This window comes from Petaurus breviceps, unplaced genomic scaffold (assembly GCF_028583685.1).
Source record: "Petaurus breviceps papuanus isolate PSGF00001 unplaced genomic scaffold, PetGlider_PUasm1.0 110, whole genome shotgun sequence".
Classification (NCBI taxonomy): Eukaryota; Metazoa; Chordata; class Mammalia; order Diprotodontia; family Petauridae; genus Petaurus; species Petaurus breviceps.
The window spans coordinates 3,806,160-3,824,744 of NW_027185597.1; the positions used below are offsets into that span (position 1 = coordinate 3,806,160).

Sequence of the window (18,585 nt, forward strand, 5' to 3'; positions counted from 1 at the left end):
TGTGTGTGTGTGTGTGTGTGTGTGTGTGTGTGTGTGTGTGTGTGTGTAGAATATAATGTTCAATTCATTTGAGGAATGACATTGACAAACTGGATAACATTCATATAACTGTAACTAGGATGGTGATTAGGGATCAAATTTAGTTTTGAAAAAACAGAATTTAGTAGGAACTTGATAACTTTTTACCTCTTAGATTATGGAAAAGGAAATTGATCTTGTTTTGGCTCAGTGAGTAGAAGTGAGAGCATGAGAGAAAGGTGAAATGAACAATTTTATACAGAATTTAAAGAAAAATACATAAAGATTAGGATGATTCAAGAGTGGAATGGATTAGTTTAGGAGGAATTAGATTTCTCCTCTCATAGTATGTAGGAAACAGTTATATTGTATAATATATTAATGTTGAGATATGGTTTGATTAATTATCCTTGAAGCTCCTTTCAACTCAGTTTTGGTATTACTATGGATGTTTAAATTCATGGGGATAGATTGACCGTTCATGTCCATGGAGTGAAAACAATGGAGTTAAAAACAGAGTGAATTTTAGATCTTGATGATTTGACTTGTAAGACAAATACAGAAGTCCAAAGACTTAGCCTTGGGAAATAGTTATACTAAAGGGGAAGGAGAAGGAAGAAGAGTCAATAAATGATGCAGATGAGGGAATCATACAGAGATATGTAGAATCTAAATAGCAAAGTGGAAAAGAAAGCCAAGGAGTCATCATCAGTGGACACTGATATCTTGAAATTTGCAAGATAAATATTGAACAAGATTCCTTGGATACAATTGATTTAAGTTTAACATAGAATACACTTTCAGTAGAGTTGAATGAGCATAAAATAGATTGCCTGAGGTTAAGGGGAAGAACTGGTGATCTGGTAAAAAAAAAAAAAAGTAGCTGTAGATTCTCTATTCATGAAATATTAATAGAATGTCCCATGGAATCTATTCTGTTTAACATGTCTGTCAGTGATTTGGATGAGGATATATATATATTTTTTTTTTAAATAGGACATTAAATATAAGTAACAGGTTCTTATTAAACATGTGTTTGTGTCTATTTTAAAATAGTGGAGGCCAATGAAAATTGGAAAAAAAATGGTCCCTTTAAATATGAGCCTATAGGTTGGTAATTTTATTTCTAACTCTCAGTCTTACTTTCAGGGAACCTTCCTGTATTTTTTGTCTTGCTATTAAGAAGTAAAAAAAATTAAGAAGAAACTTTTTTTTTGCTTTCTGGAAGGCAATTTGGGTTAAGTGACTTGCCCAAAGTCACACAACTAGTAAGTGTGTTAATTGTCTGAGGCCATATTTAACTCAGGTCTTCCTCACTCCAGGTCTGGTGCTCTATTCCATGCATCACCTAGCTTCCCCCAAGAAGAAACTTTAAAATGTTAAATTAAGAGCTAGAGAACAGTGGTGTCATATTGCTTCTAAGATATGGAAGCTCATTAGTATTGTCCAAATATTAGAATGCATTCAGTATTAATATTTATTAATATCCCATGACATAAAGTGTTCAGACCAGGAGCTCCACAGTTATAAAAACTGAATTTAAAGGTGGTATTTTACTTTACCACTTCTTTTTTTTTTCTTTTTGGAGAGCAATTGGGATTAAGTGACTACTTTACCACTTCTGGTGTTTACTCAGAATAAAATTCAATAATCCCATACAAAGTTATCAGAGCCTTTGGACATGTCCTTAAAGATGATCTTTTATGTAATTATAAAGGTTATTAGGTTATACTTCTGACCATATTCTTTAATTTTTTGACTAGAATAAAAAATCTGGAGTAATCATTTATATTTATATTTTGTTAAAGGAACTATAACTTTTAAGAACTTTGTCTTCCCTCAAAAACTTTCTACACTGAATATACATAAAACAGTAAATGGAAATTATTTTTCCTAATTCTTAAGGCAGAATCTAAAGAATTAATCTTTCAAAATCAAGTGGTTATTGTGCCTTCATTAGAAGAAGAATATTGTGGAGGAAACACAGGATCATATGATTATGGAAAGAATCTCAGACATCACCTAGTCTAACCTCCTACTTTAAGTTGAAGAAATTGAGGCCAGAAATAAAAAATGGGTATTAGCTTCAGAGTTTCTTTTAATCAGGAACTTCAATAAAACTTTTATTCTCTATCTCAAGAAATTATAGTACTGAGTTTGGAATCAAAAGACTTTAATTCAAATCCTCCCTCTATCACTTCTTGTGGAACTTGGATATGTCAGATAGCCTTTGCAGCTTTCAGCTTTATCATCAGTAAAATGAGAAGGTTAGAATAAATGGATTATAAGGACCCTTCCATCTCTAGACAGCAAAATTGATAATATGCTGAACTTGGAGTCAGAAAAACCTGAATTTGAATTCTGCCATGATAACAATCTGTGTAGCCCTGGGCAAGTCACTCAACCTCTGTGCCTCAGTTTTCTCTTCTATAAATGGGGATAATAATAATAATACCACCTAATTGTTTTTTTTACAAAGATCAAGTTAACATAAAGCAATTTGAAAACCTTAGCTGCCAACTATTATTGTCATGATTAGTTCTTTGGTCTTTTGAGACCTAGTATTTAGATTAGTGACATATTGTATCATGCCCCTGTTTTCTGGTGAAAAGTGTAGGCACATTATGTATATGTCTTTAACAGGACAAAAAATTAATGTAGAATCAGGATTTTTTATTCCCTTAGGACATCTGAATTCTAATCCAATGTTCTTTGTAGCAGTATCATACTAATAGTATAAAACATTCTTAATGAATAAACTCCATGTCCCAGAACCTTTGAGACATTTAGAAGCTACTCTTCCATATGTTTCTGTTGGGGAAATCCAGAGATATGATTCCCCTACTCTATGCAACATAAATGAAATATGCTCATGTGGCATGATAAAGACACTTGAAAGTAGTCCAGAAGAGAGATTCTGCTGGGTATGTACTAGAGAGAAAGTCAGGATGGCCACTGCAATTATTTGAATAACTCTTGAGGCCAACAGTCAACATCCTGTGGCTTCAGATCCTTCTGGTTTTTCTCTCTGGCACCCCTGAGATATTACTTGAGATATTTCCTTAGTGATTGTTAGGACCCATGTAATTGTGTCCACTAATTGAGTGTGAAAATATAGTAAAATTTGACCACATTGATTTACACATCTTGTTTTCCTGAGATAGGGAGGGAAAAAATGAAATATATTTCCCCTCTAGCTAGCACAGTAGCCCAGGGCCAACAGTACTTTTCCCTGTGATGGGAAATATGGAGAAAAGAGGAGAAAAATTGAACACTCTTCAGTGTAAAGCAGTATGGAATAATACAAAGAGAGGTGGCCATGAGTCTCGAGATCTGAGTTCAAGTGCCATTTCTGACAAATACTTGATGACTCATTTTTGGACCTTGTACCTCTCAGTACCCTATGTAGTTTTCTAGGATTGTAAATTGAGAAGAAATTATTAATATACATGGCCAAAAGTAGTTTTCTGACAAGGAGTTCAATACCAGTGAAATCACATGTCTGATAAAAACAAAGGGAAAAAAAAAAACTTTTAGCAAATTAAAAGGGCATGGCAGGAGCAAACACTCTGGCTAACTGAGGGACACTATAGAGAGGTTTGGGTTTCCAGGCACTGTGAAGACAGGGAGCTTTAGTCTATTCAACTTTTTGGTTTCTTCCACCTTTTCATAAACAAAATCCCATCTTTTACCTCTTCTTTTTCCCCCTTCCCTCTTCCTCCCTCCTATCCTAGTAGATCAGCCTCTTCTAACCCACTCCATGTCAGCATAAAAAAAGAATCATACTTTCTCCCAAAGGAGTGTGGTCATTTCTAGTAGTACCTTCCCTCTAATATACTGTGTGTGTGTATTTGTATAATGTGAGGAAAACTTAACATTTTTCTACATGCAGTAGAAAAAAGAAAACATTGAAAAATAAATCTTATGAGTTGTAATAGAAAATGTCCTTTCCAACTCTGAATGAGGTAAGACATCATTGTAATCGATATTCTCTCCCATTTAAATTAAGTTTTATTAATTGTTCATTTTATCTTCATGTCATCAATTACAGAGTTGATATGATGATCCATTTCATTATGGTAACCCCATCTGTTGCAATAGTTGTCCACAATATCAAATTGCTAGTTATGACTGGTAACTAGGAATATATCTGACTAATCCTAGGAGGTGCCTTATATTTAGACTGAAGGGGAACTCAGAGGGCATCTAGTCTCACTCCATCCTTTACAAAAGGAAATCTACCTCTGTATGTACATCTAACTAAATGAAGTTATTTCATTGAAAGTCAAAGTAGAATGCATATTTATCCTGTGGGTTACTAGGTTTCTTAAAACTGTTTATCAGATTATTCAGTTTTAATTTCTATTTCAAAAATAACTTTCAGTGAAGAATACACTATCCATGGAGTTAGGATAGGAGTACTATTCGCTGATACCCAAATAACTATTTGTCAGTATTCACAGTTTGAGGCAAGAGACTTCAGCCATTAAGCAAAGCACTAGGGCTTGAACATATTTGTTGTCATGGCTGTGGGGGGTCTTTTGTTTTGTCTTTCTAAAAGAAAAAAGATTGTTTGGGAAGCTTCAAGTGATTAAAATATTCCTTCACTTAGTAAAAAAAAAATGTAGCTTGTAGTTGAACTCAACTATATCAAATGTATAAGATATAAAGATAGAAATAAAATGTAGAAACACAGTTACCATGTACTGTAGGATGATTTAGGTTTATTTCTTGCATATACTGCTCCATCAAACACTGAATGACAATCTTATAGAGGCTACAACTATCTTTTACTGAATTTCCCTAAGCTCACTGTGATGGTTTGGACCATGGGAAGCCTTTGAGAGAGGTTTGTTTTTAGTCTATATCAAGGAATGGCTTGTTAGAAAGGACTCATTTGAGGAATGGGCTCAATAAAAGATAAGGTTGGTTTAATTTTTGGCAATTGATCAAGTAACTGCTATGTATGAAATATGAGAGATATAAAGTATATACAAGGTATAATTCCTGCTTTAATGAAGCTTAAAGTTTAACAAAAAGGAAAATATAAATGTAGCTCTCCATAATAATAATGTTTTCAAATAATCATTGAAAGTTGACAAAGTGTTTTACATGCATGATAACATAAAACCTTACAGTGAAATCTTGAGATCCTAGATTTGAAAGAGACCTCATAGACCATCTAGTCCAACCTTCAACTTTTTGATTTAATGAAACTCAAGCCCAAGGAGGGTAAGTTTTTCACCCAAGGTCACAAAGGCAGTTATCTTTAGAGGTAACATTGGAATGCTGGTTCTCTGATGCTAGAATTAATACCCTTTCCCCAGGACTAAGCAGCCTCCACTCACAAAAACCTTGTGAAGTAGGTATGACTGGTATTATGTCCATTTGTTAGTTGGAAAAATTGAACCTCCAAGAGGTTGAATGATTTTCCTGTTGTCACAGGGAATTGTAGCAGCAAGCACCACAGCATTCCCAGGGTGGCTACCAACACAGGTTCTTAGATCTGCTTTTCTAAAGTAAATCAACTCAAAAAGGGTTAACAAGCTTACTTTAATCAATCAAACATATATCATTTACCTAGTTCAGGAGAAAAAGGTCAGCACCCCAGACTTCAGAGTATACAGACAGAAGTTACAAGACAGAGAAAGAGATCAAGCAAACAGGCTTCCAAACTGTCCAACCATTACATCCATACCAAATAACAGTTACCAGAGAGGGAAGTATCAACATCTGGGTTTTTTGAAGTCGGGGGGCTCTCAGCAACTGCCCAGATTCTCATCTGGTCAAATCACACAACACTTCTCAAAGTGAGCCCCAAAGCAAAGCCTCACATAAGGGTTATATAGCCTTCTCCTGGGTCAGAGAATGTAACAACCCTCTTGCCAAATGTAACTACCCACTGCCCAATCACAAAGCACCAAGGAGTGGGCACTCCTGAAAAACAAGCCTCCCACCACAGGCTCCACGTGCACTTAACCTAGGGGCAGGGAAGATCTTAAAAATTTATGTTCCTATAACAGGAATATAGAATTTAATCTTAGCTCCTGCTAATTTAAAGTCCCAACTCTGTACCAAGTTCATTCTACTATCCTCTTATTATACAGAATGGTATACAATGAAAACTTCAGAGAGCTGACATAAAATGTATTAGGTGATATCAGAAGAGGAAGGGCATTATTGAGAGGAGGGTTCAGGGAAGGCATCATGGAAAAAGAGGTATTCATTTTGGGCTTTATTGAGTTTGTAGGAATTTGTCAGTCAGAGAAGGGACTGGAGGACACTCCACATACAAAACATAATCTGGGCAAAGGTATATTCAAAGGAACTAATGTATTCCACTTTGGCTGAAGCCTAGTGTACATGGAGGCAGAGTGACGGCTTGGGGATCAATGTAAGATGAGTCTGGAAAGGGAGAGCTATATAAGTCATTAAAGATTTCCATTGACAAACAGTGAAGTTCCTGCTTGACTTGGTAAGACAGTAGGGAACAATTTAAAACATTTGATCAGAGGAGTAGAATTACCAGTTCCGTAAAAAAAGAATATTAAACTTTTTTTTGGTTGTTGTTCATCCTTTGTTCTCTAAGAGGACTGATGACAGCAGGAAGATGATGTCTCCACTTGCAAGTGAATTAGATTTCAGTGAGGCAGAGCTGTGCAAACTCATCAGCCTCACTCTCTCCTCAAGAGTCATCAGAGTCCAGTGGCAAGATAGACCAGGATGACTAAAGATGGCTCTGCATGCAGTGCCAGACCCTGTCCTTGTAAAGTCAGGATGTCACTTTGCATGAAACAACAATCATTCAGTAATTAAAGGCTAGGTAACAATGGAAGCAAAAGATGAACTAGTTTACTTTCCCTAAATAATCAATCAGGGAGGGGAAGACCCTCAGAGTTTTGGGCCAGAACAGAAATTTGTTGTGTCATCTTTTTTAACTGGGATTATTGACTTTTTTTTGTCTCATGTAGATTTAATTTATGAATTCCTGAAATATAGCGCTGAAAAAAATGTACTCAGATAAAGCTCATTGGGATTGAAATGGAACTACTTGACTATGCCTTTGAAGCCCACATCGCTCTGGCTTACACTAATTGACCAATCAGTTTCCAGCCCAAGCCTCAGTTGCTTCTTATTCAGGTTTTGATGGCTCACAGTGAGTGAACATTAATTTGGTATTCATATGAAGGCTTTATTGGAAGGAGTGGAGGGAATTTAGGCTCCAACCGTATCCACAATAACAATATAATGTTAATATAGTAATTTAATGTTCATAAGCAATTTATTACAAATTATCTCTTTTGATCTTCACAACAACCTTGTGAGTTAGATGCTACTATTATCCCTATTTAACAAATGGGGAAACTCAGGATAAGAATGGTTAAATGATTCACCCAGGGTCATTCTCCTAAGTATCTGAGGTCTGATTTGACTCAACTTTTCCTAATTTCTAATTTCACATTGAATCCCCTATTGCGCTGCATTTATTCAAAAAAACCTGTTAGGTGTATCCCGCCTACATTCAGATAAAAGTTAATGAGGTCAAGCATTGGGGCCCTTGTGGTTGTCATAATGGAAGAGGAAGGGAGACACTTGAGACATGTTGCAGGGATACACTTGGGTTCCTAAAGCTCTTTTGTTCTATTATTGGAAGTCTCTGTTGTGATAGAGAGTGACCCAAGCTTCTTGAAGGCTATGCCTATTGCATGCAAGGTTCTACCATCTGGGAAATTTTTCAGATTAGAATCAGTTGATGAGATATGTGTCTTTTGTCTGAACATTGCTGTTTCCAATCTTTGAGAGAGAATTGTTGCTAATCTGACTGCTGAATATTATGTTTTCAGCCACAGGGAATGATACATGTCATCTATATCTGTGACATTCTACTTGTGTGATCATGGCCACATACTTGGACTCTCTAGACCTAAGCTTCCTGTTTTATAAAATTAGGATTGTAAGTTTAATGACACCTGATGTTCCTTTAACTCTGTATCTGACACAGAGTAGGTGTTTAATAAGTGGTAGTTGACTAATAAATTGGTATATGAATGTTTAAGAATTTGAGACCTTTGATAAAGTAAGCAGCACCCTCACCAAGGAAGTAACAAAATTTTGTATTATGGAAGTATATGAGACTGATAAATGTTTCTCTTGCTCATAAAAGATAATTTCCAGGCACTTAATACAGAGCTGGAAAATTTTCAAATTTCTCCAATTTTGACATTTTGGATGACTTACATTGTATTATAGGAATCATCTCCTAAGAAAGTCTCTTAGTTTTTCACTGTGCATTTGTAAAATATATAGGGCATTTATCCTATAGGCAGCAACTATATGGTGTGCTAACTTTAGTAAACATGAGGCTTTGTGAATTGTATAAATAGCCTTTTAATGAAAACCTGTCTTTCTAAGCTCACATAAAATCTCAGCTGGAGAAGGAGATTTAATGGTAACAGCACATAATTCACAAGCGCCTGCAAATTGATTTTTCAGTCTTACCATGATGGATTTGAACTGGATGTTTGCATTATCCACAAAGCATGTATTACTGTACTGCATTCATCTAAATGAAGGCTGCATTTGAAAGGATATTGTTCTATTCGAGAATGAAGCAAATGTATTTTAATTATTGGAGAAATTGATGAGCTTCCCTTAATTTCCCATTTTGTGATGCAAAATTCTTAATCTTAAGGGATTTGTTAACAATAAACCATATTTGCTAGTATAATCTTCTACCCACTTTAGCAGATGTTACCCCCTGTAAAAGGATATGGAAAAAGATGGAATTGTATGGGCAAATTGCTCTAGGATGCATCTATAGGAAGCTCAGGCTTTGGGAACCTAGGTATTGGGATGTTACTAAATCCTTTAGAACCTCTTCAAAGATTGTATTTATATTATCTTTTATCTTCTTTTCTGAAGTCATATCTAGTTAAGGTGGATAGGGTGCTGAACTGGGAAGCAAGAAGACCTGGGTTCGAATTCTGTCTATGACATAAGCAGGTGGTTCTTCTGAGTTTCCATTTCCTCATTTCTTAATGTGTAATAACATTTCATTATATTTGTGTACCATGGTTTATTTAGACATTTATTTCCCAACTGATAGCCAAAGAGATTTTTTTTAAGTTCTTTGCTAGTACAGAGACCATTGCTAACATGGGGGAATTTTTTTTTTATCTTAAATCTTCTCCTCTGTAGCCAGTAACTTCCAACTCTGTTCAAATTAAAGTTAGAAGTATGTAAATGTGTACTAAGTATAAGGCTGCTCATGTTCTAATAAAATTAACCCATTTTTTTTTTGTTCTTTGTATTTGTTTTTGAACAAATAAGAGATGATCAGGAAGAAGATATCTAGAAAAAGAGGAAATGATCTGTTTTTAACTTCTGTTCTTGGTTAAATGCTATTAATTATTAAGCCAGAAGGCAGTTCCTTTCAAATATAGCAGTTGTCTTGTTGACCTGATTAAAGCTGGGAATTTAAAAATGCATTAAAATAATTTTCTTTTCTTTCTTAATATTTTTTTTTTCATAATTGAGAGGAAGGATTTTACTATTTTCATCAAAAGACATTTATTAAACACCTACTTGCACATGTTATTTTATTAGGTGCTGATGAAAAGAACCAAGGAGAGCCAGAAAGGAAAGGGTCATCCATACAAACTATGACAAATTTATCAATATCTAATTGCATATTTCATATGATAAGGATTACTTATTATGCAGATTGAATGTTTTTTATTTTATTCAGAATTGCTCAAGACTAGATAAAGCAGGTTAAATCTTGTAGAAAATTTGTAGGCTATTCTCTGTCTTGACATTTGAACTTAATATTGATAATTCTATGATGTGAAGAAAAGCTGAATGATTCAGGTGTGCCTTTTGCTAGCACTACTTCAGCGAAGGTGAGTAATGGTCAAAAGTTACCACCACTGAAGACTGTTGTTTCAAAGCTTATATGAAATTCTAAAGGGCTTTCAATTCAATATTTAGTCAATGGGGTTTGACATCAAACCTGACACTTCTCTTACTTTATTAGTTTTCTATAAGGAAGAAAAGGACTAGGCCTGAAATGAAGTGTAAGAGAGTGGAGAAGGACATGATGAGATGAAGATTGAACTTTCTGTTTTATATAAAGCTGAACTCTTCAGGTCAAGATTGCAATAATGTGGGATCTTAGACAGTAATGGTCTGAACTCTGTATCTCCTTAGATGGAAATCTTCAGTTTCTTAAACTCAAAGCATCTTTCTTTTGCTTAAGAGGCAAATCCTACAGTTTAAAAAATGTTATACAGAAAGGATGATGTTGATTATAATTTGAATTCTCCAAAACAAACACAAGTGAAGTTCATTTGATATTTATCATTTTGCTGGGAAAACAATGTAGTCTATGCTTATTTGTGTGTTTTTAAAGTTACTAAAAGAAAAAATGTCAGTTCCTTGTTTATTTAAATATTGCCTTAGGAATTGCTATCATATAAAAAATTCCTTCTTGCCAAGGAATAGTATAGTATCTACTTGGCACTTGTATTAGGAAAATAGGCAGTATTTTGATACATTTTTTGAGGATAGGCCTGTGCTTGCTTTTTTTTTCTTTTTAAGCAGTATACTGTAGAAAAATATTCATAATATTTAAATTTGGGTTGCAGCTGACAGTAGAGGTCATTTTAAAGAAACAAAATAAATCCACCCTGTGGTACACACTTCAGATATATACATTCCACTGAATGAAATTAAATAGTTGAGTCCTGGATTTAAATCCTGCTCTGACCCTTAGTCTGTCTTTCATTAAATGACTTTACTTTTCTGACTCTCCTTGTCTTTATTTGTAAAGTGAAAGAAAGAATATCTGCATCATATATTTCTTAAGGTTGTTATGAAAAAGTGTCTTGTAACCATCAAAGTAGTTAATATAAGTTAATAATAATAATGGTTACACAAAAACAAAAAAAGATACAGAACTGTTCAACTCTGACTTTAGTATCTTCAAGAGAACATTTGAAGCAGGGAAAGTCGCATGCCAGAATTTCATAAAAATATGATTTAAATCAGTTGCCTTATGTTGTTGCAATAGAATGGGAAGGTCCTGCTAGAGGATCCTGAACTTAAAAATGCTGTGTATGTTTGTGTGTTAGGAGTAGACACAGGAATTCATTGGTGTAGAGAAATTCCAGTAAGGAAAATCCTTCTGTCAATGAAGATGTGGATAGAATTGTAAACTTTACAATTTCTAGTCTCAAAGAGGAATCTGATATACTGTGATGTTAAGTGACATGCATTGGATCACTCAGACTATGTGTCTATGTTGCACTGCCAGAAACATAGGCTAATAAACATCAAGGATTTAATAGCTTGAAGATCCAATAAAGTCTGTTACTTTGGATATTTCAAGGGTTTGCTCATAGCTTTCTCATTTTTTTTCCTTTCAGGCATTTCCAGGAAATATAAACTCTGATGGCGTGGTCCGCCATGATTTGCAGCATCCAGTCATTGCCCGATATGTACGCATAGTGCCTTTAGACTGGAATGGAGAAGGTCGAATAGGGCTGAGGATTGAAGTCTATGGTTGTTCTTATTGTAAGTAGTCCATATTTGAAATCTTTCATGGTGTCTTTTTTTAGTGTTATTAGAATGTATAGTTCATTTAGTAACTCCTTTATTATCAGACTTTGCTTTCTGTGTCAATAAACTACCTTCTGCCCTTAGGTGTACAAATAAAAACAACAAAAAAATCAGCAGTTCATTAAATCAAGACTTTAAAGATGATCTTAATATGTGAATGTAATTAAAATCTACAAATTATTATGCCTTAAAGTCTTATGAAATATTCAGAGCAGAGGAACCTAACTGCTGCATTGAGAGAATTTTTTAAGAGTTACTTCTTATAGGTCCAGAAATTTTTTCCATTTGAAATCATTCTTTTGACTACTTATGAAGGTGTTACTTTAATGGAAAGTAACTGGGCCTATATACTCATGGACACATAAGACCAAGATATCATTTTAAATTGATTTTATTTTTTATATATAAATTTTTATTTTCAATTATTTTATATTTTGTTATTATAATATATTATTATAATTATTTAATAATATTTTATTATTATATAAATATAATATAATTATTTAATATAATAGTATAGTTATTATTGTAATATGATTAATTGTATTAGTTATTTATATATAAATATATAATTATTTACCAGAAATATCATTTTAAATTGATTTTATAAACTTGATCTAATCAGTCTGTGAGGCAAGACCAGTGTGTTTAGTTTCCTTTTATCCTGTATGATCACATAAGCTAGAAGTATATTTCAAACCAATTCCATTGTGTTGTGTAGGTGAGGCTTTCAAAAGAGATCACATGGGTATTTCAGTTCAAATACAGCACCTTACACAACATAAAAATTCAAAATGTAGAGTGGACATTCTTCCATTTTCAATATGTTGATTTTCAGAAATCTTCTGGACATCCAGTGAGACATTTCTAACTAGCAGGTAGAGATACAAATGTATAATGAAACAATAAAATATTTACTACCATGAATTTGCTCTTTATAAACAATCACATAAAAGAGATTTGTGTAGCAATAGGCAAAACATTAAAAATATACTTCCTGAAGTGATTTATCAATTCAAGTATCCTTTCCACTGTTACATGTTGATGGCCCATCATACCTTACTAGATATCTTCATAAATTGACTATGAATAGAAAAAAAAAATTCATCATCAACTTGTGACCAATTTGTTGTTGATTAGCTTCTATAAACTCAGCTACTCAGAAAATGGGATAATAGCCCTTCACTTAACCAATGAACAGCTCTGTTTTCTTTTCAGTCTTGGTAGAATCTCCTACAATTTATGCTCTTCTTGAAAAAATTCCAAGAACTACAGGACACTTTCACATTGTCATGTGACATTGAAAGATTGAAGGCTAAAGGAAAAGGGGGTGACAGAGAATGAAATTGATAGTATCAAGGAAACAATGAATGTGAACTTGGACAGACTTCAAGAGAAGTGAAGGATAGAAGTACCTGGCATGTGATGGTCCACGAGATCACAAAGATTCAGATACAACTCAACAATAACACCAAAATTTCAGTAAAACACCAGTGGATAAAAATATGATGCACTGACAAAATAATTTTAAGCAGATTATGTAAAACCACTTGCTTCACAATTGGCACTAAAATACAAACATCCATAGGGAAATAAATGTATAAAGACACAAAGCAAATAATAAAATGTTCTTAACAGCATAAGTGAATGGATATTGTTAGTTTATTCACAATAGAGATGCTTGTCACATGGTTACTTGAAGTTGTTTTGAGTTTATATTAACATTTTATTTGAGACCTTCATTCAGTATAATTTTGGGTGTTTCTTTACACCCGACTAAAGATATCAATTAATATTGAGATAGAAATGACTATATATAACTAATCAAGGGAAAACTTTAGTTATCCCAACTGTCCAATATTGGACTGGTCTCAATGCAATATTTCATTGTTGTCTTTAAGGATTTCATAATACGGTTAATAGAACAAAGTTAAAACATATAAAACAAATTGAAAACAGCATAGGCAATATCATAATTAAGTACTAAATGACATAATATTGAATGTGTGGAGAATATTATCCTACCGACTCTTTTGTATCATGAATTTTAAAATCTACTTTATTAATCATTGCCATCTAATAAAGTAATGAATTGTACAAATGAGTAGTGAGCTCCCTAAACTTGAAAGTGTTTAAAGGGAAATTGGAGGCCCACATCAGTATTGTTGTTAAAGAGATTCTTCCTTTAAGGGGAAGTTTTGGCTAGGTGACCTTTAAGGACCCTTACAATTCTGTGAATTAGCAGGAGGAGGAAATTTTTCATAAAAAACTGTTTAATGGTAGAAGGCTTGCAGAAATTATTATCTAATAAAGACCAAGATTCACATCTTGCTTCTGTCACATAAAAGCTGTGTTTCCATGAGAAAGTCATTGGAACTTTCTGATCCAAAGTTTCTTCATCTTTAAAATGAGGGGTGATAGTACTTGTCTCACTCACAAGGTTATTTCTAAGGCTCAAATTACATACATATACATATACATACATTTACCCACATATGTGTGTATATTTATCTATATACATATATATCTATCTATATATTTATAGATATAGATGTAAATATACACATCTATGTGGGTATATGTATGTATATGTATAGGTATATAATTTGAGCCTTAGAAATAACCTTGTGAGTTTTGTGTGTGTGTGTGTGTGTGTATATATATATATATATATATATATATATATATATATAGAGAGAGAGAGAGAGAGAGAGAGAGAGAGAGAGAGAGAAGCTAGTTCTGTACTATTGTAGCTCATATATTACTAAGGAATTCTTCAAAGTCCTAGAAGACTCTTTTTAGTGTTGAGTTGTTTCAGTTGTATCTGAATCTCTGTGACCTTGTTTGGTGTTTTCTTGGCAAAAAATATTGAAATGGTTTGTTATTCCTGTCTCTAGCTATTTTTACAGATGAGGAACCTGAGGCAAACTGGGCTAAGCAACTTCCCCAGGGCCACACAGTTAGTAAGTGTAGGAGCCTGGATTTGTACTCAGGAACAGTGAGCCCTTCCAATTCCAAGCACTATGCTCTAGCCATTCTGCCACCTACTTGCTTGTAATACTCCTGGAAAGTAAATTCCTCTCACTGTGGTCCCTTGTTTGATGGCTGGTAAATCAAGAAACAAAGCCAGAAAATATAAAAGCTTAATTAGCTTTAGTTGGTGATTAGTAGCCTGGTAGACAGCAACTTCACAGAACAAAAGAAGACACACACACACACACACACACACACACACACACACACGGTCTTATATGGGGTCTTATATGGACTTAGGACAACATAACAAGTGGCTAACAGAACGTAGCCATTTTCCTTATTTGGGAGATTGAGGAGCAGGGACAAGATGTCAGGTTATTTTGAAGAATGTCTTAATCTTGGCATTGCAACTTGTTAATCCTGTTACCTTATGGTGTTGCCAAAATCCAGACTTACTCTGGTAGCAATGTTTCCACCTTAGTTAATCACATCAAACCATTTAATTTGGGCAGAAGATCTCCAAGACAGCAGAGGCCTTCTTATACATAGGATTTGTGGGCTCATCTTACTGTTGAATAAAATACTCACTTAGGATTTTTTGGTACAAACCTATAACTCCCTTTATGAACTCTAAGGTTACTTTTTTGAGATATTTCTTCCAAATTCACAGCACACAGTTTTTTATCCATTTCCTGTACAACATCCTCTCATATGATTTAAAGAGTTCCATTCTGGTCAGGCCTGTATAAAACAACGACGCTTCACCAGACCAAATGGCAAAAGAGATACCATAGATTCCACAACTCTTGTTAAATCCTGCAGAGGCTTATGTCCACTGAGACACTTGGGCTTGGCAAGTGTGGCCATTGTTATATGAGAAATCTCCTTTCTGAAAATGTTGATTATTTTGTTTCCATGGTTCTGATTGATTTGTCTAATTTTTATCATATAGCAATATAGATCTGTTCCGTGCACTCTTTTTTGAGATCGTCTTATTCTAGATTTAAATGATCCTAGAAAGATGTGACTTTATTCTCTTTCACCTGGGAGAAATACCTTTTATTTCAGTGACTACTCTAGTGTAGGCAGTGGGCAAATTACAAAACTTCTGAATATGGCTAGGTAAAATTATCTATAAAGGGGTACCCAACTATAGTTGAATGCCTAAAAATACTTGAAATCGCTTCAGATTGCTTTTGTTAAAAACAAATCATCTTTCCTGAATGCTACAGATTCAGGTTAACAGATTTATACTTATTTGTCTAAAAAAAAATTCTGGTTCCCATAAGTAGTAAAATCATATCACTAAAATGTATTTAGGAAGTGGTGGAAATACTACACTGAAACAATCCTGAAGGAACCAAAGATGTTCTTTCCGTTCTGTTTCCTCAAGCCATTCTTTTATTGTCACAAATAACCTTTAGAGACATATTTTTACTGAATGACAGTTTCTAGGCTTGTTTCCCTTTAACAAAATAATTTAAATTTATTATGAATTTTCATTATCATCAGCATTTTATAGACACTCTCTACTCTTCAAAAATATATATTTGAATCTTAATGTGTTTTTTTTTATTAAATAATTCAATTTTTGTCCTTTTTCAAAGGAAACATTCACACACATATCCAATATGGGTCCTCCAAAACAAATTTGCATTAGTTATGGGATATTTTCTAAAGTTGATAAATAATTACAACCAAGATTCAAACTATGTTAGGAACTAAACAAGGAAGAATATTTTTCCCATATATTTTGAGTGTCCTGTGAAATGTGAAAGCTTCTAAGATTTTTTTTTATTCATTTGCGTTCCCCTTGAGAGATTGTTTTCTCTGTCTCTGAGTGTAGAAAAGATTAGCCATCATCTTCCTTTGATTTTTGTAGTGAATATCACTGTGTCTTCCCCAGCTAAGGCAAGGAGGAAATCCTCTAGATTATTTTAACGATGGTGGGAAGTGAAAGGGAAAATGAGGAAGGGGAAAACTGAATGTAAAAAAGAGATGCCTTTTCCTATCTTTGCATAAATCCACAGTGAGTAACAAAAGCCTGGCCTTGAACATTGTAGCAGCAAGCACCCCAGTGTCCCCAGGGTGCCTGCTCACACAGGTTCTTGGATCTGCTTTGTTAAAGGAAAGCAACTCAAAATGGGTTAACAAGCTTACTTTAATCAGTCAGACATATATCGTTTACCTTGTTCCGAAGAAAAGGTCAGCGCCCTGAACCTCAAAGTATACAGGCATAATTATCAAGACAGAAACATCAAGTAGACAGATTTCCAAACTGTCCAACCATTACATCCATACCCAGTCAACATCTGGGTTTCCACATTCTGGGTTTTTCAAAGCCGGAGGACTCTCAAGAACGGCTTCCCAGAATTCAGATCAAATCACAGAACACTTCTCAAAGTGAGCCCCCAAAACAAAGCCTCACATCAGGGCTTATATAGCCTTCTCCTGGCTCAGAGAATGTAACAACCTTATTGACCCACTGGCCAATCAAAAAGTATCTACTGAAAAACAAGCCTCCCACCCCAGGCCCAGGTGCACGTTAGCCTAGGGGCAGGGAAGATCTTTAAATCTGCATTTCCATTACAAACATGAGGGTCAAAGAATAGGGTTGTATGTCTTGCACTTCAGTGTCTGGCAGAATTGTGTGTGTGTGTGTGTGTGTGTGTGTGTGTTTGAGAGAGAGACAGAGACACAAAGACAGATAGAGACATTTGAAATATCCATTTGAGGGGCAGCTAGGTGGTGCAGTGAATAGAGCAATGGCCCTAGAGTCAGAAAAACCTGAGTTCAAAACCAGCCTCAGACTTACTAGCCATGTGATCTTGGGCAAGTCACTTAACTCCAATTGCTCTGCCCTCCCCCCTTCAAAAAAAATAAAATAAATATCCATTTGAGCAGTGCTCATATTTGACTGTCTATCATGATTTCCCTTGTGTTTATCATCTCTTCCTCAAACAATGATTGACCTGTTCCTCCATGATGATTTTGTCATCTGAGAAATTAGGTATTTCTCATAGCTAAAATGGAAAGTTTACATTTCTGGTTGGGAAGGTTGATTTCATGCCACTGATTTAGAGCCTTTAGGATTTCTGCTATTTTTATTTTCTGGACTTCTGGGATACAATATGAATTACAATTTCATTGACTTCGAAGCTCATCTGAAATTATTCAAATCCATTTACATTAGATTTCTCCCTCAAGTTTAATTGGAACAAGTTCATTATTATATTTTTTCCTTTGTAATATGTCCCATGTCTTGGGACTATGTAAGCTGCCTTCCCAGCATACCGCTGGCAATCTTCTTATGGTAGACCATAAAAGAATAGAAGTCATAAGGGAGAAGAATAAGTCAAAAATTTTTTTAAAAGATCACTTATGGCTAGAATACATAAACATCCTTTTCTCCAAAACCAAACACAGGTTATTTATTGTAGCAGCTAGCATTTTGATCACAAACTATATAAATATTTAGCCAGATTCCTCTTAGCACTAATTCAGACACCTCAGGGAGTTCCATAAACTCTTTCAAACCTCTGAAATTTAAAATAATAAAGTAATTCAAATAGATGTGTCTCTTGCATGAAATAGATAAAAACTTGGGACTCTGTCTGGTAGAAAGCCCATGGACACAATGTTTAGTATAGGTGAATGGAATACATTTGGATTTTCTGCAACTTTTTTGTACAGGAGAGAAAATTGGACAAAGGGGATATGTGTTTTCCAAAGGAAACTATGGTAATACACACTTCTGAAATATTATTGCTATGGGTGGCCTCTGTAATCCCCAGGGAGAGTATATTTTAATGTGGCCATAGAATTATTATTATCACTTTCTCTGCATCTGTCCTGCAGAAGTGGACTCTTGGTCTCTAGAGAATGACTCACAGTTATGAATGGTTTACTATCAAACTATTCTGATGTCAGCTATAATCTAGTTTGACTCAGAAGTTCCATTTTGCATTTTCT

At 34.4% G+C, this 18,585-nt stretch overlaps 1 protein-coding gene across 1 annotated transcript in view; it reads left to right on the forward strand.

The window, feature by feature from the left end:
* Positions 1 to 18,585, forward strand: part of LOC138156879 (contactin-associated protein-like 2) — a 2,167,135-nt gene that overhangs the window by 482,013 nt on the left and 1,666,537 nt on the right. Inside the window, exon 3 of the mRNA XM_069082365.1 lies at positions 11,445 to 11,592. Coding sequence (XP_068938466.1) covers positions 11,445 to 11,592 — 148 coding nt within the window. The remainder of the gene's footprint in view (positions 1 to 11,444; positions 11,593 to 18,585) is intronic.